Here is a 26402-nt window from a genome sequence, read left to right as displayed (position 1 = left end):
TTATGCGCTAATGAATCAAAAGTACACAGCAGTTGTTTCACGCGGTGTTGATCGTTTACTTCGGACACACTCGCCCGCATACACTAACACAAGCGCAGTTTTGCAGTGCCTGCTGAAATGTTTGACGAAGAAATGTTAATTAACGATTGGAATTTATTTACTCAATAATTTTGCCTGTTGCTTTGCTTCGCAATCAAATCTCTTGGCTGCTCTTCGGCACTTGCTTCTGCAGATAACAACAAACATTTTACTTTCTGCTGTACGCAGCTGGTGACTCACTGCACAGTTGCCTACAGTAGTGATGACGTTAATTGTATTTTCGTTCCACTTGGCCTTGCTCAACATAATTTTCTTCGCTTTTGTTATGATAAAAATGTATTTTTATTTTTCTTATTTCATTTACTTAGGATCCATCGAAAGCAAGTGCCACTGTCGTCTGTGCGTTCAGTCCAGTGTTCTGTGTTCAGTGTTGAATGTTTACCGGCAGCGTAATGACTTTTGTGTAGCATGCGATAAATTAGTTGATTGTGTTAAGAATGTGGACCCACGCAGTGATTTCACGCTTTTACTCTCTAAATAATCGATTTCAGATCATTTATGTTGGCGATTATTTTTTTTTCATGAATTTGAGCATTAAAAAAAATATTCATTAATATTGGATTAAAAAATTCTGGAATTGTTTAATTAAAAAAAATCAAATACAGGGTTGGATATATTGGGTGAACCCACTTAATTAACAAAAAAAAGAAACATGAAAAACATATTTCAGTCTAATATTAAAAATAATTCTTTTAATTTTATTTATTGAATTAATAAATACCTAATATTAATTAATATAATTTAATTTATTGAAATATAAAATTTTTCGTTAAAATAATGAATTACTTCATTATTTTTTCTTTAGTTGAGAATTTTATGTCCTTATACCAAAAATCCGAAACGAATAAAAAACGTGGTAATATTGAGGAAGGTTTCAAGCCAAAATGTGTATTTAAAACGGCTTTTTTCCTTAATTTATTCCCTTCTTAACTTCATCTAACCTAATTGTTAAATGGAACAGTTAACTGTTTTAGATATCACCTATTAACCACCATCAGTGATCGTTGTAAACATCTATTTGTTTAATTGCATGTTTATAATATTTGGACTGGATATATGTATGAATGTATTAATGAACCCCATTAATTTTAAATTGTAGACTTGCATGTTTACATACAAAACCAAATTTCTATTATTATCAATTCAACGATTGTTTTTATTTTTTTCTTAAAATCAGATAATACAATTGAAATCTCTTATAACAATACTTGATTTAACAATCAATCGGATTTAACGATATATTTTTATGCCAACTTCGGTTGGTAAATCTGGGGTAACCTTTTCAATCGGGATTTACTTTTACTGCTAGGATTGGTAAATGTATAACAATCGATATTTTTAATTTATAACGCTTCAGATATTTTGCCACTATAGCAAGATTACCTTGAAATTAACAGATGATTTAACTGAATTGATAAATAAAGTATGATTTGATTCATATGTATGTATGAAATATGTAAATGTCTATACAACTACGGAAATATTAGATGACTCTAAAAATATTCGATTGGACAACAAAACTTGAAAGATCGAGAGTAAATATAATTTGTAACTAGATTTACCAAACGAAAAAGCCATTAACTTGAAAGTGGGTTTGCTATATACCCACACACAATTTTCAATCGACCCTGCATTTGGATTAGTTTAGATTAAAAGTATTAAGTATTTACACATTCATTAGCTTTCATTGAATTCTATTACTGACGGATCCATGAATTATTTGAAATACAAGGTGACTTAATTGAACCAAAATTGAATCCATTGTTAATTCTGCACGATCCCTTGTGTGATCGTGCAGAATTTGTTTAAAATATTCTTTTTCATCAGAATATTTGGTTTTCCCCTGCTTTAGAGCTTCTAAGACTTTTACATTAAGCTTGGTATAGTGTTTGCATTTCTTTGACCATTAGAAAACTATCCTGTGTAGTCGATTTTTTTGTTTATAGATGGCTTAAATTTTTCTTATCAAAGTAAATTTTAGGTAATTAGTCGCATTAGTGCAAAAGCAACAACTTCTTTATTCTATCGAGTTTGCTGTTCTTAAACATCGATAATAATTTGTTGTTTTCTTATGAGTTTTCTTATAAGTCTGATGAATCTTATAAGACTTCATATTTTTTTGAGACTTCATTTCTTTTTAACTACTCTTTGCATTGCTGCTTTCGATGTGTTCTGATAAGCAGACATTTGTCTTCAACTACGGCCTTTTTGACTACTATCTACGTCTATGTGTGACTAACGTATATTAACTTTCCGAACCACTATTGCTGCAGATGCAGTTTATTCCAGTCAATACCATAGTGTTTTGTAACAATGCCGATTCCGTTATAACTTGATAAGTGCTAAGACACGGAAGATTTATTTCGATTAATGTATAGGTATAAAATCTCTAGCAAAAACATATTTTATGCTCAGATATATCACTAATATTAATACTTACTTTCGACTTTAATCTTTGAAAGATTCCTTTTCAAATTTATCACATTTATTCATTGAAGAAAAGTGTTTAATAAATGTAAAAGTCATCTTTAGTTATTGTACCGACATTCTGAAGTACGGTTTTTTCAGATGAAGTGGTTTTCATTTATATGTCTTATTTTAGGAAATTTTGATAATACATTGATGAACGATCTACCTTATTACGGCAAGTAATTGCCAACAGATAACGCTACAAATTTCTGTTTTTAAATTGTCCTCTGTACTTTGGAACGGACTTTGTAGAAGCAAGTTCTTAAGTATATATATATAAATATTGTTAATCTTACGTAGTTTATAATGTAGTGGGAAAAAATTGTAATTTTTGAAATTTATATTCAATGATAATTTAATAAAAAATTGTGCTTAGTACTCAATAGTACTAAGTGGGTATATATGTTTATACATACATTTAGAATAAGGTATTTTTTTTATATGATATACTTACTTAAAATCTGTTTTTAGGCAATAATTAAATTTACTAATATATATAATTAAACTATTTTTGTATAATATATATATATATATAATAATATAATAATTATTAATATAAAATATATAATTCTTCATATATAATATATAATTATCATTCTTTTAGATGAATGACACTGACATTGAAATATTGAAACATAAATTTAGTTTTTAAACAAAACGTAAATTATCTCTTTCAAAGCAATATTTATTTATAAATGGATATTACAGTAAATATAATTACATGTGCAGTAATTTAACCGAAAAATATTGCATCTGAGCTATTTTTAAAAATTCATTATCTTTCCCCTTCACAATCTTATTTCCATTAATTATAGTACAAAAATTCATGGTCGGCGTATTTCATTAATGTTACAGTTGAACTCTTTCCTGCATAGAAAAATATAAAAATGAAAGCATTTTTATAGCAAAAAAAAGTAATATAAATTTTGACTAATAAACTAAACTATAAAATTTATGTATGAATGCAGCGCAAATAAAAATTTAATTAAATTATATTAAATTTCGAGCATTTATCGTAGCCCCTTTTGAAGAATTCACTGTGCAATAAAATGAAATAAAATGTACAGGTATCTGGTTTATTAGTTTAATTAGTGAAATGAGGGCAGTACGAAAAATCGAGTACAAAGCAAATCAATTTACAAAGAGTTCATGTCCGTCAATACATAAGCGCTACGTACATATGGCCTACGGGCCAATGCAACTGACAACAATGTCTCGTGTAAATTAGTCACAAATATGCTTTGATTGATACTTTAGCCACAGGGCAATCATACCAGGGTGACCAGGAGGACAGTGGACAGTGATATTTGAAATATACCATACTTAGAAGAGGCGATTGTCCATGGAGTGAACAGTGTATGTTAAAGTCCACTCTGTTGCTCAGTCTGCGTTGTTGCTATTGAAATCCGTACTGTGTTTAAGGAACCCGACACCAATGCAACCAGTAAAGTGCAATCGCAACAAATTCCACTGCACTTCCCTTGTTGTTGCTAGCAATATCAAATGTTATTTGAATTTAAGGTCACTGAAACAAGGTATCACTACAACATCATTGGTAACTAAAAATACTCTATGAATGTCAAACTATCAACTGAACATGTCACGCATCCATTGACTTTTAAAAGACCGCAAATGTGTATGCAATTTGGCTGCGATGATGTGCAACGCAACAAATTGACCACAGCTCAGTTTATGGTCCGGTATTTAAATTTTATTGACCACTTCGGTCAGTGGTTCCTTGCCCGCGTGCCATGGCTATATCAAATTTCTATGATTTAATGGAAATTATTAAATGAATTAAATGCTGAGTTAACAGAACATAATTTGCACTGCTTAAGTAGTTTTAAAGTTCAACGTTCAAGTGCCATTATGCACTTCTCAACCCACTAGGAAACCTTAGTATTTTTGTATTTATTATTTTAATTCACTGAAACCAGGTAAGCAACAGGCAAGGTAGTGAATTGCCATTGCTGTGAAGTTGAAGAGTTATAAGTAGCCATAAGCCATTTTAAGTTGCACTACAAATTGCTGCCAAAACGAAGTTTAATTAACTCGAAACATTTAATTTTTATATTAATTTTTGTATCTGATCTATATGTAAAGTGTTTGCTGTAATTTTACAAAAAAAAATACCTTGCATTTATTTGTTTTTTAATATTAATTAATTATTTTATGTAATAAAGTAATTATGTTTATTAAATTTGTTATTGTTACTAATGGATTTTTATTTTCATAAAATCAATAAGATAAATATTTATACATTGAAATTATTATACAGGGTGAGCAAATCAGTGTTTAATTTTTTGTATTGTTTTATAGCTGTCTAAAATATTTCTATAGCACCGAAAGTGATTTTTGTGTTCAGTATTGTTTAGTAAATAATCATGGAAAGATACAAGTTTATTTTTATAAATTTTGCCGGGCTTTAGGTCAGGGTTTTTAAAATAACATCGAAGATGGTCTACGAGGTAGATCGAAATCTGTTAAATCTGTTATCTGTTAAATAAAAATATGTACATAACAACTGTGATATATTTTATTTTATTTCATTTTAAGTTTGTTTTTGTATACTTAAGTTATAATATAAAAATATAATTGTTTTAAAAAAACATATTTAAAGCCCGGAAAAATTAAAGACGACACTAATATAAACATTCAAACAAATTTATTATTATAGAGCACAATGACTTTCAAACTATTAACTGACGAATTATCCATATGATATACTTATCTTTATCTAAACGTGATATTAGCATTCCTACCGCCAACTATAAACCACTTTTAAAGCATAAAGTAGCTCAGAAGACGAACAAGACTTAGGTAAATGGCAATATAGCTAAGCTAATTTATCCAATAGTTGATAGGATAGAATCGAGTGGCCTACTCAGAGATCTGAGGCCTCTAGGAACCACCAAGAGAGAACATCTTCAAGATTTTGGCTTATATAAGCGGTAATTAGCTATTTAGTCATGCTATTAGTGACTATTAGTGACTATGAGTATTAAATTCAAGATGCATTTTGAATTATTGAGAATTAGAGAATTATTATTAAATATTTGATCTTAAATATTAAAGTTAAACTATCATATATCTGAAACAATTCCTGTATTGACACTGTAGATTAATAATCTATTTGTAATCAAAATTTTAAAAATTATTTGTAATTAGTATGTTCTCATTGCTTATATTAAAGCCGTTAATTTGATTTAGGTCTCTAATGAATTTGATTAACCATACAAAGAGCTTTCATGCTTTCTAACTTAGTTAAGAATAAATTAAGGGATATTACACCAAAAATATTGAATGCAACATTACAAAATATATTTCCCAAAAAGGAAATTAACCAAATTTGAAATTTCATTCCTGAAAGACAATGTAAATAAACAAACCAGAGGTAAGATTTTTTTAAAATGTTTGTTTTTATAAATAAATATTATACACAAAATTATTAAAAATTATTATACAAAATTAATTATGTATTTTCCATGGTCAATTGATTAATTTTCGCTAACAATGCAAAACTATAAAAATATAAACAAACAATAGCTCTTCTGGCACTTTCGCAGAACTTTCTGACAAATAAAAGTTTTTTCACATGCTTAAATCAACTTATGCCAGTGGAAACGCCCAAATCTTATTTTGATTAACATAAATTAATTTAGCTGCAGTGGAAACATAGCATAATCGAATCTAAATTTGTATCTTTACTGTCACATCGACAGTTCGCACAATAGATATTATAAGTTGTATTGTACCATAGTCGTTTTTAATAATATCCTAATGGTGGTAATTTTCGCACAGTGTGTATATTTTATAAAAAGGATTCTCTTCTTTGTTATTCACTTAATATCTCTAATAATATGGCAACTATATATTATATTTTTGAATGATGAAGTATAATTATATTTTTTAAAATCACTCATGATAAGTACTTCGCAATACTCAAAACAGTATTGTATGGTCGGCCACATTTCAATAAATTAATTAAAATTTTTGTTGTTGTTTCTTTATTACTGTTCGAATAATCTAACTTATAAACTATTTCTTAATAAGTAGTGAGCTACAAAAACAAAAAAAAAATGCCTTTACAGTAGAATATTATTGAAACTTAATAATTAAAAATAAAAATATAAATTTCATCAATTAATTCAATAATTCTACAGCTGATTTATGATTTTGTTCTAATATAACAAATCATGTGAATTTGTTAATAAACTTTCGCAACAAATTAACAAGAAAAAAAATGTCTAGAAAAAATGTGCGCAAAAAAATGTCAAGTACAGCTTTGGGTCACTTGGATAAGAAATGCCGACTCTGAGCTTTAAATTTAGCAGCGCAGACGTTCAGTTCCTGGTACTTGCAGTTTCAAAAAATTATTTACGAATAATTAAATACAAGAATTATTTCAAAGATTATTGATGATGAGTATTTGGCAATACTCAAAACAACATCTGTATGGTCAGCCAAAAATTCAATTAATTAAAATAATATAAAAATAATTTTTTTTTTGTTGTAGTTTACTACTGTTCAAAACTTCTCTATTAAATACCACTGTTTCTGTTAAAGTAAAAATAGTCACTGCTATCAGATTGCATTTATTCTGTGATTTGAGTCCATTGTAATATTTTGATACTGCTTGGATATTCTTATTTTGTTGAAATATTTGATTTCGTCCTCATAGACGACGTCGGTATTTAATAAGTATTTCTGATTATTTTCTTTGCGACTACTTAAAATAGATCAAATTTAATACCACAAACAATACTTTATTCTACCAACTTCATCCAAGTCATCGAATCAAATTATTAGCAACAGTTTTTTCTGATATTTGATATCAAATGCACGATGGGTGTGAGAAAAATTTATTATGAAACTGTCAAGTGCGTAAAACGATTCAGAGGCAATAAATTTGAATGCAATTAAAATTATTATTTACAATTTTTTTTTTGCAACCACAACAGCTGAAAGTTTAAAAGCTATCAACGTTTATATAGTGCGGGCGTTTGTGGTTGCCACTCCCACTCAGCCGGACGATCCCACACGAGCTGCAGTACTCATACGCAGCGAAATCTGTGTTTGATTTATGGCCACGACTGCAGCGAGGAAGCGGCGGCATTAACAATTGAAATTGTGTAAATAATTAAATCCGGCCATTATTTTTATTGTTTGCATTATATAAAGTTGTTGTTTACGTGTTTGTTTTGCAAACATTTTTGCTGTTGGCTAGTTGTTGTTGTTGTTTTTTGCTGCACTCGACAATTGATACTGTAAGCAAAGCGAAGTGGCAACATCCTTTACACGCAAAATCCGAAAGTTATTTTTCCGTGCACCAATTAAACATTAAAATATCCTTGTCGCTGCAAATGAGTACATATTTAAAGTACCACAGAAACACCAACAAAATACCAACGCCAACGCCAACAGTACCCGCAGCAACAACAAGTGCAACAACAAATATTTAACACCAACTCCATTGCATTTAACACTTTTGCGCTCTTTGCGCTTTTTTGGTTTCAGTTTCGCGCAATTTCAACTGCGAATTCAAATTTTACAAATAAATAATTTAAATTTGCGCGCGATTTAATGTCAAAAGTCAAGCGTTGCACTTCACTGCCTAGTACCCATTGCCCGTTGCCCATTGCCCGTTGCCCGTTGCCCATTGCCCAGTGTCATGTTTTGCTCTTTGCATCCTTACACTCCTTTGGCTTTTAAATACTTGCATAAATTTATTTTGCATTTTATTCATTTTCATTTATTTAATGAGAAATGCAATAAAACGTATTAACTGTCAAGTGATAAACGCCATTTTTTTATGCAACTCAACTTGATATGTCCTTTTTTCATATCGCTTCGATGGTTTCTGTTATTTAATATAAAGCGCATCCTTTGACATCAAATACCAGATGTATCTATGGCTACATGTTGCCACAGATACTCGCACATTGATAATTTTACTTAAATCTCGCACATGTGATTATAATTATCACTGCCTTCGGCGTCGTTCATATTCGTACCGTATATATATATGGTATATGGATATATATATACAATATATAAATTTGTGTTATTAATTTTGAATAATTTACGTTAATAATTTTCACTTAATTTACGTATCAATTGGGTCACTTGGGGCTGTGAATTAAACACATTAATTAGCTCGATTGATGTCAAAAGAAATAAGAAACACAAATAATTGCTTTAAATTTTAATTGAGGTTGAATGCGGTTTTCTTATCTGTGATTGAACTTCAACTTAATTTGCATATGATAAAGGTAAAGGTAAAAATAATTGCTGTTTTGGTTAATGGATTGTATTATTAAATATATATACCTATGTATATGAAAAGCTTACTATTTAATACTGTAGGCATTAGTCACCAAATTATTCTTAGATGACAACTGTTATTGCAACTGGACTTATTGAAAATTTTTTGTCATTTAAGCCCAACTTGCTCTTTTATACAAGAAAATCAAAAAACAGCAATGCAAATTCAAAAACTATGTACAAAATAGAAATATCAAAGTTGCTTTTTATATTGTCTGATTATAGCAATTTGTATGTAAAAATTTAATTACCAATAAAATTAAAACTAAGCTACGAAAATGGTGGTGGCTAGGTCACACGTTGCCAAAGTATACCACAAAAATTTGTCAACAATCTCTTGTTTGGAATCTTCAAAACAGCCGCAGGACGATACGTCCTAAAAACACATGGAGAATAACATTGCAAAATGAAGTTGAGGAGTCAGGAATAATGTGGAACGAGATGAAGATTTTAGCGAGAAACAGAATCAGATGGAATTGCTTTATTAAGGCGCTATGGTCCAATAGAAGATACAGGTACTAATGATGATGTGAAAATTTACCTTTATGGATTATTGGCAAAAACGTATCATTCATAGCAAATTAACTACTGGATCGACTAAAAAATCAGAAAGTTGATTAATAGATGGTGTCTTTAACAATATGTCACAATTGGTGAAGCATGAATTTACCACTTTATTACGGAGTAAAAACAACAGTCAGTAGATGAGACAGTTGAACTACAGCTTAAAAGCGTTCAAAGCGGTCAAAGGTGTATAAATTAGCTGTTAAGGTGAAGACATCCGTATTTTGCTCACAGCACAATCTTTATCGACTGTCTTAAAAAAAGTAAAAACGTCAATAAAAAATATTATATACAGTTATTATTTTATTTTATGGACTAGGTTTCAAAAAATTAACTACGAATGAAGAAGAATGCTGTTTAATTAAGTTAAAACACCGCCTCAAAGATTGTTCAAATTACACCTCGAATACACCACCATTACAGCTAGTTTAACATTAGTTCTAACAGGTCACTGGACTATAGGTCGGCATGAGCCCAAGCCCGACTTACATTGTAATATCACCTATAGTACACGTTCACCGACACTCATAGAAAAGATATCAGAACACCTGTTGTGTCTACGTTTGAACCAGGGTTAAACTATTGGGTGTCGCACTCATCATCATATTCCAACATAATTCCTGCAATAGTGATATTATCTCACATTTATCAATCCTTCAGGCTGGTTCTAACATGACAAGAAATTACAAGAAATTGTGGAATTCAAACAGCATTTTAGCTAATTGAAGAGGATTCGTTCCGCTCTTTCTTGAATAGTTTTTATTACTCGTGACTACTACATAACCATAAAAAAATACTCTAGGTAAAAGGTTAATTCTTTAACGAAGAAATCACATTTAATACAAATGCCTATTTTTTTAAGCGAATGTTAAATCTTGCAATAAGAAGAGTAATAAAAAAGTAAGAAAAGCGGTAGAATAACTGTATTGCTTTTGAAGGAAATTTTGCTGTGCATAAAGTCCAATTTTGCCGGAAAAAAATGTGTTTTCATAATTTATTTTTATCTTTATTTTATTTAATTATAAATTAAATTTTTATTAATAGCTTTACTATTTATGTAAAGGTTAAATTGACAAGAAAATATTGTAATTCGACTTAGTAATGAGTACATTTCTTTGTTCTATTATTTATTTTATTATATGATGTTAAGAATTTTCTTTTAAACAACATTTACACCTAATTCAATATATTTAAAACTATTTGCTTTTAATACCTATTTAAAATAATTTAATTTTTATAATAATTATTAATTATTAAATATATTTAATTTTAAATTTTAATCCATTTTTCTTCTTATCATATTTAAAAGCAAATTTTTAAATTTTCGTCAACGATTTGCATTAAACTTTACTAACGAAAGTGCCTAAAAGCATGCTGTTTATATTTGTGAACAAAATCATTACATGTTCCACATATTCCACTTCAGCAAACTTCTTCAGGCTTGTCTGACCGTAGAAGCACAGCGGCTATATTGCAGTGTGCAGGTGTATACCGAAATATCTAAGAAATTGTTGAATTTATCTGATAAAAAGTTGAAAAGCGACCCGACCGACATTCGACCATTTAAACTGTTGAATTATCGCTTTAAGACGTGCAGTCATCTTTGGTAATTTTATGAATATGTCACATGTTGGCTTCTTCTCTTAACCTCAAAAGTCATCCCTGCTTTAGGTTGGGTGCTTTGTTATTCAATGGAATTGTTTGTTGTCGTCGCATTGTCACATCACATATTTTATGTATGTGCTATATTACATTGGGGTATTTCCCATATTTTTATGTTCTCAAGCTTCATATCGGTTATTTGACTGTATATATTAGGGACGTTCATTTCTGTGCTGTTGTATGAATGTAAAATGTTCATAGAAAAAGCATTTGTTTATTTAAGTTTCTGTTTTTTTTTAGGTTTTGCCTTTCAATAGCCATCAAACAATTTTTCAACACATTTTCTTTTTATTTACTGGCTCAGTTTTTCTTGTTACTTCATTTTTGTCGAGCTCATTTGTCCAAATGATATTTTGTGAAATAACAGCAAATAAATTTTTATAAAAAATGTGTCCTTTGACACTTGATACTCTTATTGCATATATGATAATATTAAACATAATGTTGTTGATGTAGCTGACGTGCTGTTGCTACTACACAAGTTCGTTGATATGTCGATATTTATTATGAGATACTTTTTTGTTGTGGTGGCATAAACGTGGCTAAACGTGTGTCTATGCCACTTAAAATATATTGAAATTTTATTCTTATTTAAAAATAATTTATTTTTTCTTTTAAAAAAAATTCTATAAAAACTCCCTTTCTGGTTAGTACTTTTTTTATTATTATTATTAATATGGAAGTGAAGTAGTGCAATGTGTAACCAAATGGGTTTGCCATCAGCCAATTAAATAATTTTTTGCAATTTTTCTGCTAGTATTCAATCACTTTCAATTACATTCAATTACATTCAAATAAATATAATTGCTTTCAGTGCTTTTCTATGCGTTTTCAAACTTCCAATCGTTTAGTTTTAAAGCATACCATATATCTTTGCTTGTCAATGGTTATTTTTTAATGAAAATTTTTCGTGTTTCATTTCATTCATGACTAAAAATGCATAAAAATATTTTTCTTTATATTTTGGCGCCAATTTCCACTTTTCAATTTGAAAAATAGACTTTTGCCTTTGGCGCACATCACAGCATCGCATTGTATATGAAAATGGCTGGACGCTTCTATTAAAATAAAGCAAACAAGAAGAAGGATAAGTTAACATATACATTATCATGATTATCATCATCATCATCATCATCATCAACAACATCATCATCATCATTATATTCAATTCTTGTTTCAGCAGCCTCATTGGTAGGGGATTTCACTTTATGGTGTTTTTGTTTTGTAAATCCTTTCAATTGAATTTTTTAATGGATGGAAAAATTCTATCTTTTTTCACTCATATCCTTTTATGCACAAAATAAAAGGCTTTATTTCGTATGAATGCAAAGGAGATTGAGCGATTATTTACTAGAAGATGCTGTCGAAGTCAATTTGTTGAAATGTATGAAAAGAGATTAATATCTGCATGCATAGTCTTTGGATTTGGATAGAATGGAGAATGGAGTCTGCATATTATTACAATAAGGATATTTCTATATAAATAAATATAAACCAACGGCTGTATAAATAATTTTGGTATTTATATTGTTTTAATAAATAATTATAATCTATTTCTATATAGCTTAGCATACTTTCTAAAACAGTTTGCAGAAAAAAGGATTACAATTATTTATTATTATATAAAATTTACTTTTATTTGTTTATTTTAAATATTAAACAAATAATTATGATCTTCATATTGTTTTAATAAATAATTATAATCCATTTATGTATAGCTTCGCACACTTCATAAAATAGTTTGCAGAATAAAGGATTACAATTATGTATTATTAAATAGAATTTACTTTTATTAGATTATTTTAAATATTAAACAAATATTAATTATGTTTCTCAATAAAACGTACTCTGTTTGTTAAGTAAAAATCTTGAATTTTCTTAAAGAAATAAAATTAAAAAAAAAATCCTTTAATAACGGCAACTCCAAAAGTGCTCATTCGGAAAAAGCAGTAATTTTCTAAGTATTTACTTCACATTTTCTAGTAAATTTATTTTTCAGTTTTACTTTTCCGCATTTCAGCCATATAAGTTCACTCAAGTGCAGTTAATTATAATTAAGCCAAGTTAACCCACACTTCAATCTAGTCGTCTCAGTTTTTAGTACCGCAGCGTTTTTTGCACCTTATGCCTGGGCAGGATTACGGATTCGGTACCAACATGTGGCACTGCCACATGCAGACATGTGTGACTCAATGCTAAGCCCATGTCTACCGAAGTTGATTTAAAGTTGTGGACTTCTTCCGCTTCGGTGGCGAGACGTTTAAATAATTTACTTCAAATGTGTTTTGCAGTGCAGTGCGTTTACTTGACAAGTCCTTGCCACTGCAGGACTAAGAAAAAGAAGCCGAAAAATTAGAAAAATTGTTGTTGACAATAGAAGTTGTTCTTTTTAAGGATTTCGATGCATTTTTTAACTTAATGCATTTCTTGAGTCAGTCCTTAAAGACTTTCAATATTTCTTAAATGCTTGGAATATTTAAGCTATTTAATAAAAATAATGCATTTACGTTAATTTTTAGATAAAATTTATTTATGCATAATTTAATTGCTTTCAATTATTAAGTGTTTTAGACTTGTGTGTGTTTGTGTATTCAATAATTAGTAATGACATAATGCAGGTGTATGGGCGTATAATTGTATTTATTTAAAGAACAAAAATCTGTTTTAATTATTTGGCACTTAATAAATTAATTGCATTTTAATGTCAATTATGATGGCAGTGATTATTTTTCTTAATAGAAACTATTGTATTTAATAGATAAGTTTCAAATAATCTTAAATTACAACAACAAAATCGGATTTTTTTTTTGTTTTTTAATTAATTTTATTATGATATATAAAACTTTATAGTTTAATATATTTTAATAATTTATTTTATATTATTATTTTATAATTTCATTCTAATATAACACAGCAAGTAAATTTTTGAATGAACTTTTTCAACAAATTAACTCTCAATTGACAAATGAACACTGACTTTGAGTTTTAAATTTAGCAGGGTACGTGTTCAACCCTTGGTACTTGCAGTCTCAAAAAATTTTTTACAAATAATCAAATGTAAGAAATAAACTTAAAACCACTGATGATAAAAACTGCAAATACTCGAAACAATTATATTGTCAACCAAAAAATCAATAAATTAAAATAATTAAAAAAAATTTTTGTTGTTGTTATTCACTCCTGTTTGAAACCGCACTGAATTATTTAATATGCATGCTACTGCTGTTTGGATGAAATGGTATCAGTAAATTTCTTCTATCCTTCTTAATATAAGATTAGTGAAGTTTCTTCAGCCAGGTTGCTTTGTTGATTTTATTGAAGAAATTGTATTCGATCCAACTAATCTATAAAATCTTCAAGAGGCATCTATTGTTACAATACTAAGAATTAAGAAACTAATACTCTCCAGATAAAAAAAATTTGCTTGATGAGAGAGAGAGATAGATCGAGCGAGAGAGAGAGAGATATAAAGAGAAGCAACAGCGAGAGATAAAGAGAGAGCGAAAGCGAGAGAGGGGTGGAGAGAGAGAAAGTGAAAGAAAGGAAAAGAGAGAAAGGAAGTGAGAGAGAGAGGAAGAGAAAATAGCTTTTCTTGCTCATCAGAGCGATTTAGCTCTAGTATATTCTGTAGGATTTTAGTCATCTGTATTCTTTTAAGGAAAATTTCTGGCACTTTAGTCCTTAATGAATAAATAAAAAAGAGATGTAGCTAAAAGATGTGTGTCGTATTGTTATTTTATTATTCCATATTTAAAATATATGGGTACGTTATTTTTTACTCTTACATAACCAAATTTATTTCAAGGATCCCTACGGCTAATCTGGTTTCGGTACACATGTCTTCTTGTAATATATATAAAAAATTATTGGATTCATAATATGATTTATAACTGGTATGAAGTTTTAGCACCAGTCTTTTCTCTATGATCAAATAACATATAAATTGCAATAAAAAAAGTATTTAAGAATATTCTCTAAATGGAAAAATATTAAACAAAAATATTTTCTTATTTTTAAAACAAAACTATTTAATGCTTATCGTTTTGCATAAAGAAAAGCAATGAAGAATCATTTAAGATGACAAACAAAGAGCTTTTTATGAAACCAATTTATATAAATTCAGTTAGATAATACTCGTTATTAAAATGGATATGATCTGCTGTCATAAAAATATTTTTGGTTACAGCTTACCAAAATTTGCCAAATTATAGAGATTAATATAGATATCATTCGCTACCAAAATGGATATGCTCTGAGCTCATAAAAAATTTTTTGACTATAATCACCCGCATATCAGACGTTGAGGAATAAAATGTGAAAACTTTTCAGAAGAGAATGTGGAAAGAATTAGTCATAGATGGATAAAAATGGACGAAAATCGTAGAGGAAATTATAGAGAATGTTAAAATCGTAGAGAATGTTAAAATCTGTCAAGTTAAATTATGATTACTTATATTTACTTAATGTGTCACTATAAAATTATATGCATAAATCACACAACACTTACCAATCACTTCAGTCCACAGTTTCCCTTTGTGTATAATATTTCTAATTAATACTGTTTTTCCTTCTCAAATACAAGTAAAATTATTTTTCCAACGCTTTTGTATCAACTTTCAATCAAATATATCGCACTTCAGATACAAAAACCGACAACAAAGCAGGCACATACCAGGACAATAAACCACCGCTGTCTGTCTATCATTCACTCAAGTTCTGTTTGCTATTGTCATAAATGCAACATGTATTGTATATTTATTTGTTTTTGTTATATTTGCTTGTTATTTTTATAGAAGAAAAGTTGTTGATAAATACAATGCGTTTATTTGCATCAAACGATGACTTACATTTCATTTGTGTAATGATGTTTCCTACTAAAAATGTCTGATTCAAGTGTAACGCTACGAATGTTGTGAATAAATGTTTGAAGAGTAAACACTTCAAATTTAAATTTAACTGAAATTGGAATAGAATTCGAATGGAATAATATTTTATCTCTGAGTATTTAATATTTATCACGCCTGTTAAATATTAAACGGTTATTCATAAGAAGTGAAGTGGAGTGAATAATGTTCCTCTTGATACACCAAACTGGGTCAATTGCTTTGAATTGTAGCTTTGCAATTAATAACACTTAACTTGCTCGCCTAAATGTATGCAATGCTTTAAAGAACCATTTGCGGTTATATTGCGGCATAGCAAATGTGTTTAAATGCACATTTTCGCGCCAAATGTAAACACAATTTGCAATTGATTTTAGTGTATTTTCCAAAAATATTCTTATACACAAGTGAAGTGTATATTTACTTATATTTATGGTAAATAAAATTTTTTAAAAATACGCAACGTTTCAATGCGTTATTGCCACTTTTTTATTGCTTTCCAAGTTGCTTTCATGCAAGTTCACATGTGTTTTTCATGGCTAAACAATTTTATTGCTTCACTTTTTAAAATATAAAAATAAAAAATGAAAAAAACTTTTAAATAAAATTTAAAAATTCTTATAATGTGCCAACATGTTCATGTAAAATTTAAAATTGTTATGGTTTTATAATAACGTTTAAACGACGCATTTACGTTATATTCGTATACGCATTCAAATTTAATTTTCTTTTAAAAACTTGAGCTTCAAAAATTAACTTTTTGCCTCACACTTAACCTCATTTATCGTTCGCATTAAGCCATTTATCCGCCTTTTAATTTCCCTTTCTTTGCCTTTTAACTATTCAGTTATTCAGTTAGAATCCATGTTGCTCTTCGCAGACTATTGGCATAATTTTCCATGTCTCTCTTAGCTTTACTTTTTTTAGCTTTTAGCTTTTAGTTTGCTTTGCTGCTTGCATATAAATTTTATTAAGAAAAATGTCATTAACAATTGCCATTTTATGATTATTTCTCGTGTTAGTCGTGTTTTGTTGTAAAGATATTGCAACAGTTTTTCATTGCCTTGGCAACATATGTTGTCAACAGCATTCATAAAAGCACTGCCGGAACAGTATTAAGCCTTCTGTCATCCTCCTCCTCCTCCTCCTCGGCTCCGACTCCGGCTCTTGCATGCAACCACTTACAAACATATTTTGAATAGCTTTTAATGCTTACATTTATGGCATTCAAAAGTTATTCAATTTAATATTAAGAAAATTCTTAAAATACTCGGAAGGGCTCGAACACAGACAGATAAACGTATATTTCTCCTTCTCCTCCTTGGAGTAGGAATACTTTCAAAGGCAGTTACTGCTAATCCTGCAACGTGCAAGTACATGAAACAGCGTTTTAATGTGCCAACACAAATTTTAACATATTTAACCGAGTGTTTTTAATTTGCATTCTAAAGTCAAAGTTATTTTTTATTCTCACTTTATTTTTTATGTGTTTATAGTATGAGAAAATGGTATAAAATTAGGCCAATTGCTATTTTTAATTGGCAGTGAGATTTTTACCGCGCTATTTATGTCAATATTTATTAAATTTTTTCGCTATAAAGTAGAGAAAAATATTTTTTTTTAAATAAAGCTAAGTTATTTATTTAAATAAACAATTTTTTATGCGAAAAATTTTGGCAGTTAATGTATTTTGTCCTAATTAAAATAATTATTTTTTTTATTTCAAATATTTAATTTGCAATATATAAAAAATGAATTTTTTTATGTAGTAATTTTGATTTATTTTGGAATATACTTTGTCTTATATAAATTAAATAAATATAAAGTACTAATTAATAAATTTTGAAAAAATATATTACTAACACCAATTGTTTTTATTTATTCAAAATTTTAATATACTTATACATTATATCAGATGTGTTTAAAAAAATTTTTTTTTACAGTAATTTTTTCAAAGAGTATTAATGTATTTTATATACAGATTTTTTAATATATTAGCATATAAAAATTATTAATTAATTATTAGTCACAAAAAACTACACACAAAAAGTAGGTAGTCACAAATATGGTAGTTTTTGTAAACAATGCATAGTGCCGGAATTAAGAAAAACTACCATTTGCTATGATTATGTTAATTTATATAGCTGTGGTTTATGTATTAGTTCTAATTAATAAGACAGCAAGTGCAATAGTTGTTTATGAGTAAACAACAAAAATTGATACAATTCAAAATTTGTATAATGCAAATTAAATGGAAGTAGGCTTAGTAAATTAACACGCGAGTCTATCGTTCAGCTGGTTTAGTACATTTCTCTTCAATATTAGTCCTTATCCATGTTATGCACTTAAACCACTATAGTTCTAGGGTTCGAGAATAACTGTGGGAATGATTTATATATCTTATATAATATATGAGATATATATTGTCAAATACTTTTTAAGTATTTTTGTGTTTTGGAATAACAATCATATCTAAAGAATAGGGTATTTGAGGTATTAAATTGAAATCCTAGACAAACAGTTAAGAAAGAAACAATTTTTTTTAACTTTTTAATTATAAATAGAAGTACTAAGATACCCACACACAGATATCGTATTATCTATAATAATGTCTCGTTTTCTCTAAAGGTGTTTGTTCCATGCATAAGCACAGAGTGGTCGAATAGTCACTGTTGTCAAAGACTTTTTTAAGCATTTTGAACGTATCGTTCTAATTAATTCCAATTTTAATATAAAATCCAAACCCAACACAAACACATATCATTTGCATACACTCAGCAAAAGAAACCTACTTATTACTGCTGCTGGTAAGGCCGGTGTTACTGGCAAAAATTGATCGTTATGACCTTTTTATGCACACAGTCATATGACTAATACTCACAGCAGTTTTACACTCTTTTTGGTCATGACCAAAATGCATGTTATGTGGAGAGTCATGGGCACGTCAAAATTTAATTTTTTTGGTCATAACTAAAATGCGTGTTGTGTAGAAACTAATATCAGTACTATTAACTTCGTATTTTTACTAATACTATTGTACTTTTTGGTTGCGCCTAAATTTAAGAGGAAATGCAGAAATGGTCATTTACAATTTGCACCCAGAAATAAGTAGCAGCATAATACTTACAAAATAAATCGCTTTTCCTTAAAATGGAATTTAAAATGGATTTATAAAATTGAAATTTTATAATTGAAAATTAATAATTAGCCCCTTAAAGGCGTAAATTCTGATGTTATAACTGAAAGTCACTATTTTGACAAATGCCCTGAAGCACACAAGGTCTCGTCACCACGACCAAATTTAAACCGATATTTGTTTTTTCTTTTTTTCTTTTTTTTCTCGCTCTCAATTTTTTAATTTGCATTGAAAACAACAACAATTCAATTTTGTCATACCGTAGACTTTATGCATAACATGGCACTAAGAGGGCACCCACCCTGCACACTACAATTCATAGCCCAAAATTTCGATCACTGCATCTTTTATAAATCAGAGATTTTTATAATTGTTGTCAACTGATCGACGTTTCTTCAAAACAACGAAAAAAATAATAGAATAATGTCTAAGTTTTAGTTTCGCATTGACATATATATGGCACCTCGCGAAGTTATTGACCAAGTTACTATAGTACATATGTATATCTGATATTATTGTATAAGATATTTTAAAACGATATAACGTATATAAATTAATATTAATATATAAATTAATATAAAACTGATTGTTTTATATAGATCAAAAATAAAACATAAATAAAAATAATTATTTTTAAGAAAATTTTTTGTCCAAAAAAGTTTATATCTAGCAAATCATATTAACTTAAGTTAAACTGCTAAATATTTTTAGAAAAATTTTTTTAACTTTTTTTGAGCTAAAATATACTTAAAGTAATTTACTGTTTTTACAGTAAATGAAATGGAAGTTTTTGTGTTTTGAAAATCAATAATATTAATATTTACAGATTTTTTTTTTGCTTATAATATTGACAACATTTTATTCTATTTATTTTCTTCTATTCTCAGCTTAACGATATTTCGCAACTGCTTTTAATAACAATATTCTGAACAATAGATTAAATATACACAAAACAAAAAAATGATGGAAAACATTGTTGGCTTAAAAATATAAAAATTGAATATTTTATAAAACCACCACGCAACAGTTTGAAATAAAACTTAGAACAAAAATAAAAAAAAATCAATCAACAAAAATTCAGAAAATACTTTTGCCGCCATCCATCGCATACCATCGCATGCCACAACACCACATTGAAGCGTATTTAAAACTGCGGCCTTTAATTCCTACTAATCTCCTAGACAACAGAGTGTAACACAAAAATTCCAAACCAAAATTAAAATCTTCCTTGCGTTAGAGTTGGAATTACGCCAAGTCGCAACGAAAACTATACCACAACTCATCATTTAAAACGTACACATCCTTGACATTCCTTTTGAGGACGAACGTTGGCATTAAGTTTTCATCATTGCGTTTTTATACTTTTCTTCGTCGTGCCACGAGCACACTTTTAAGCCAAGAGCTCCAGTAGTCCAAGGGACAGCAAGAGGACAGCGGCATATTGCCGCTTTCAAGAAAACCGTGGCATCATATTATCCTGCTAAATCAGCAGGATTTAAAATTGCTGCTGCTATAGCTGCTGTTACTGCAACCAACGCTGTGACTCCTGCTACAGCCACAGGCACAGCCGACAACATGAAGCTGTCAAAGTTATCTAACCAAACCAACTCACAGGATCCGCAGGCTGTAAATTCACGTGTTTTCGTTGGAAATTTGAATACATTTCAGTGTTCGAAAACGGATGTAGAACGCATGTTCCAAATTTATGGTCGACTTGCAGGTTAGTGCTGCCATTATAATTGGTGATTCTTTTTCATGTAATTCTTAAAGAGTACTTTCTCTATTTTAGTTTTCAATTATTAAAATGCATTTTACATTTTATTTATATTTTTGTATATATATTAATATATAATAGATATATTTATATAATTAGATGCATTTGTTTATTTATTGGTCATTCATAATATTATTAGTGTTAATTTTTGTTTCCGTATTTACCGGAAATGGATCTAAATTTATATCTTACGTTTCTAAAAAGTTGTAGCTATAGATGTATTTTTTTCCCGGTCCCTAACCATTTTTTTCCCTTTATGCACACCACTTGGAAGCATAAAGTCTCAATCCAATTACCATATTTTATTTTATTTAGACATAATATTTTTAATTACGATCAGTTCAGTCCTATAGACTCAAACTCAGTTAACATCGATTTTCTCCATGTGTTACATAGTCTAACAGGTTTTCCTTTACTCGCTGGGTTCCATTTTAATGCGGCGCTTAATATATCAATGGGGTTTTTACGGAGTGTGTGCCCAATCCATCCCCAGCGTTTTTCATGGAGACAAAAATATCTCCTAAACACTGCAACGCAAAAGCTTCTGCATTCTGCATGAGACTAACGGGAACAAGATGAAGATTCTGATTCTGAACTTTGAGTTCATGTCACTGATCAGGGCCGTGGTTGTGATAAGTGTTTAGAAGGTCCAGAGGCCTTCTTCTTGATAATATTAAGTGTAATATAAACTTCTTACTGGTACCAGTTTGAAAATAATGCTACTGTTGTTTGAAGTTGATTGCAGCTTAATTGGACACTTTAACTCCTTATAAGAAACTATTTCTTGTAGATACTTGTTCTTTCAAAGTGGTTCAATGTTTATCTACTGATTTTATTAGCTATTCAGGTTTACGTATAAATTGTACTACTTAACAGTTATTTTTTCTTTCTTTTCTTTTCAATTTTTTTTATTAAACTATTTGGTTTATTAATTATATTTTAATAAAATTACAGGTATATCAATGCATAAAGGATACGCTTTTGTACAGTTCACTAATCCTTTTGACGCACGCAATGCTTGTCATGGCGAAGATGGACGAACAGTGCTTAGTCAAACCTTGGGTAAGTACAATTTTAATTTTAATAATAATTTTTATAAAATAATATTAAAAGTACAATTAATTTCATATAATTAATAAATAATACAATTCAAAATTAGCACTTCAATTAGTAAAAACTTATAAAAAAAGTTAAATGAAAATTAAATTAAAATATTGTGAACATTTATGCATTTTTAAGTAAAAGATTTATATGATGATATGACATATATGATATGGTCCGATCGAAAAATATATAAAGAATAGAGCCCTGAAATTTTTTGCGAAAACTGACAGAGTTATCAATACCGCGTTTTCAAATCTCAGAATGGTTACAGTCTCCTCGGGGAGGTATGCAGATCTGAGGTCAATTATTGCTTAGTCTGTTGAAGTGATAAACAATAATCCAGTCAAGACGTAAAGAGAGGTTTTGAAGATACCTCAAGTTAAAGAGTAAAAGTCCTCAAATGCACTGGTTGAGATAGCTTCAACATAATAATGATATATAACCTTAAAAATTAACTTGTGATAAATTTCAATGTCGGAAGTTTTATCGTTGAATTTTTACGCATCTAGTAAACAAGACTAATTGATTCTTTCATATATAGATTGAAAAATATTTTATTCAATTACTCTTTTACTCTTTTACTTTAGAAGGTATAAATTATTTTATTAAAATATCTTTCAAAAATAATATATATACATTTCCATGATCAATAATTTAATATGACAGAAACATCTTTTTTTGTACCGTTACAGTAAGCACTAATACTATATATTATTTTTTTACCTTAATAGATTATTAGGTGGTAAAAAAACAAGCCTATAAAAAAACAAGCCTATAGGCTCGACTGAGGTGAACTCCCCCGTTAGTCGCGTTTAAAGCAGCAATAATTTTTTGCATCATTTCCGGGGTATTGGCCGTGAACCGGAAGTATAAAAATTTTAAGCTAGCGAAGTATTTTCTTCGGCGTTTAGTAGTATACGAAAAAAAACCCAGACGAGTGGCAACTATTTCAGAAGTTTAAATAAATCCTTTGTTATATATAACAAAGTATTTAACTGAATAATTTCTCACATATCTACTCACTCCTTTTCTCTATGCATTTTGTACATTTGGTCTGGTTTATTTCAGCGCCTCATACCAATGCACTCAAACGGAAATGAATGCCCTAAAATAGTTCAAAGCTCAAATGGAAGTTTAAAAATAACACTTCGAATTTTTTATTTAAAAACGCAATTAATAGTATTTTTTAAACTGTTGCACTTCAATTGGAGGTTATAATTACAGATTATTAGACTCTCCTATAGTTTTAGAATATGTACTATGGTAATTGGGACTGAGTATTCTAAGACCATCTAAAGCAAATACGTTAAAAAAGTAATTTTACTAATTAAAGGTACAATTTGTTCCAAAAAGGCGCAGGTTTTGATAAACATTAGTGAACAATATGGTTTTGACTGATGTGACGAAGTATAGAAGCTCTCGACGTAAGCATAGTGCAATTATTTTTCCTTATTGGACTTGTATTAAATTTTTGATAAACATTTAAAACAACAATACTTTGATATGCAATGTAAAAATCACTGCGTGAATGATATGTTCTCATAACAGCTTCCTGGGTTTTAGAGAAACAGCAAACCATTTTTAACGCTTACTCTGCAGTCATAGGAGTAAGGAAAGATAGTCGATAATCGGTTTTTCCATTGTGACAATAGTACCGATATGTCAGCTTCAAATGATGATGATGATGATTCTTCTTCTTCTTGAGTTAGTGCTATTACGCACTTTTACTCTGAATTGACAGATCAAAATAGACAGCTAATTGTGTTCAGATGAAAGATGAGAATGACATATAAATTTAGATACATATACTAGTTTTTCAAAACTAACTTGTATATAGTATATATAGAACTTTATTTTCAAATTCCTCTTTCATTTTTTCGACTTCTTTTTATCTCTTATATTTCTTTTCTTTTGACACATTTTTTTTGTTATTTTTATTAATGTTCAATAAATTGTTATTACGACCAATATTCAATTAGTTTTTATATTTGTTACTGGGCTTAGGTCGTTTATTCATAACATCAATTTATAAATATATAAATATAATTATAATTATAATATATATATATAATAATAATTATAAAATATATATATAATAATAATAATAAATGTAATTTAAAAATTTATAAATTACACTTCTTAAACTATGTTAAATATTAGGTGTATTTTAATTTTTATACAAAATTATTTATATTACAAATATTTCGGTGTACTTCGTAGACCATCTTCAGTGTATAATAATAACAAACCTTCATTAATGTTCTCTATTATACCACAATTTTAGTGTATATTTTTATGTATACAATAGAGTATGTATCTGTAATAAAATAATTAATAAAATCTTTAAATTTCTACATTCATATTTTTCACATAATTGGCATTTCAATTTTCATTGGCTTTATGTGTCGTACCAAATTATTGCATATATTAAAAATCAAAAATATTTATTGAAATCCCACTTATTTTGATATTTGTATAAATCGTTATATATAAATTTCATATTGACTTTAACTTCAATGCAAAAACAGAAATTGTATTTTTTAATTTTAGTCTTATTATTTTCCATATCCACTTTTTCCATATGCCATTTGCAATATTTTTACTAATTCGAATATTTTATTCATATTGCATGACTTATGCAGGCTTCGAGCTGCAACGCAAACTCTCAACAGCAAAACACAACGGCGCTGGATGAAATATGAATATTCATTTGATTTTTAAATATTGAAATCTGATGACACATCGACTGAATAAACTGCATCAATAATGAAATTTCGATGTGTTTCACTGTAACGATGACGTTGACAATTTTGACATGTCATTGCAATGATATGTGTCGATTTCATTAACGTGAGCGCGTAATGAAATTCCACACCTTGACTACATGGCGTATACGTAACTTTTCCAAGCGAGTCTGCCAAATGTTTATGTTCTTATGTTTACGTTATAGGACTGCAGAACTGCAGGAAGGACTTGTACGCATAAAAGCTTTAGTTTATTTTTTATTCATTTTTAGTGCATTTATTAAGTGAGAAGGAAGTAGAGTTTATACCGCTTCTCGCATGTTCATAATTTTGTTTGTCTGTCTGTCTGTCTGTTGTTGGAGGTATGAGCACAAATAATTTTTTTTTGTTTCTGAAAATATGCAAAAAGGATGCAATTTTATAGAGAACATCTTAATGCACTTAGCGTATTGCTGTCGGGAATAGTCAGACTCACCTTCGCACTTGTACTCGAACTCTTACGCATGTATGTGAACTCATGAATGTTGAAACTGTTTTTATGTAAAATTCTTAATTGAAATATTAGCAGTTATGGCAGTTCTCTGCAAGTATTTATTTAACTGCTTTAAATAAAATTTTATTTCAAAGCTAAACTCTATTAAATTTGGAAATAAAATTAAATTTGTGATACACTGATCTGAAAATTATATGAATAATTTTAATTTTATTTATTTATTTAATTAATTACAAAGAATTGTGGCGATTTGAGATTTCCGCGCGGGTACTCCAAATTAATTCTCATATAATATAATAAATGTTAATAGTAACACAATGTATATATATCTTTGTTCTCTAAGATAGCAAAATAATAATGGGATCTCACGAAAAATAACTTACTCTATTGATGAAAAAATTATCATCCATCAGTCTAAAGTAAAAGTCATGATAATTTATTGACTTAAAAAAACTGCGATTCCTTTAATTATTTAGCCATTCTTTTATTAAACTGAAGCACTTATTTCAAAATAAAATAAAATTTGAATTGCAATATTGAAATCTGCTACAACAAAATTCATAAAAATATGAAAAGCCTAAATTTATACTAAATCAATACTAATACTAAATCAAACTAATCATACTAATTCTATAAAGCTTCGATTAGTAAATTAATTGATAGTCCCAAAATTAGCCATAGCTCTGCAGATAAAAAGTAGAATTTCTAAAGAGTATACAAACAGAAGATCGAAGCATTTGTATTGTGGATATATTGAAGAGTGTTAAGAACCACGGACTAGTCCAAGAACCAACGTAGCTTAAATATACCTAAGAAACTAAATGCAGAATCAAGTTTTAAGTGTTAAGCATTCTACGGATTACTCAAAGGACTAACATCTCTGTTTTTGAGAAACTAAATATAGAAATGAGAGTTTAGTGTTAAGAGTTAGTCCATAGACTAAATAAAAAAATTAACATCTATGTACTTGAGAAACTAAATGTAAAAATGAAAATTAAGTGCTAAGAGTTCATGGACTATTTAAAGACCCAACATCTCTGTGCTTGTGGATTTAAATTAAGAAATGAAACTTTACTGTCTAGAGTTTTATGTAATACTCAAAGAATCACCTTCTTTGAGTTTTGGAAACTAAATGCAGAAATGTAACTTT

At 28.7% G+C, this 26402-nt stretch overlaps 1 protein-coding gene across 1 annotated transcript in view; it reads left to right on the top strand.

The window, feature by feature from the left end:
- The first annotated feature begins 20166 nt into the window (after nucleotides 1-20166).
- Nucleotides 20167-26402, top strand: part of LOC119676087 (transcription factor mef2A) — a 28264-nt gene continuing 22028 nt past the window's right edge. Inside the window, exons 1-2 of the mRNA XM_038087318.1 lie at nucleotides 20167-20857; nucleotides 21866-21973. Of these exons, the coding sequence (XP_037943246.1) occupies nucleotides 20713-20857; nucleotides 21866-21973 (253 nt within the window). The 5' untranslated portion in view covers nucleotides 20167-20712. The remainder of the gene's footprint in view (nucleotides 20858-21865; nucleotides 21974-26402) is intronic.

This window comes from Teleopsis dalmanni, chromosome 1 (genome assembly GCF_002237135.1).
Source record: "Teleopsis dalmanni isolate 2A chromosome 1, ASM223713v2, whole genome shotgun sequence".
Classification (NCBI taxonomy): domain Eukaryota; kingdom Metazoa; phylum Arthropoda; class Insecta; order Diptera; family Diopsidae; genus Teleopsis; species Teleopsis dalmanni.
This window is presented reverse-complemented; position numbering and strand designations above follow the sequence as displayed.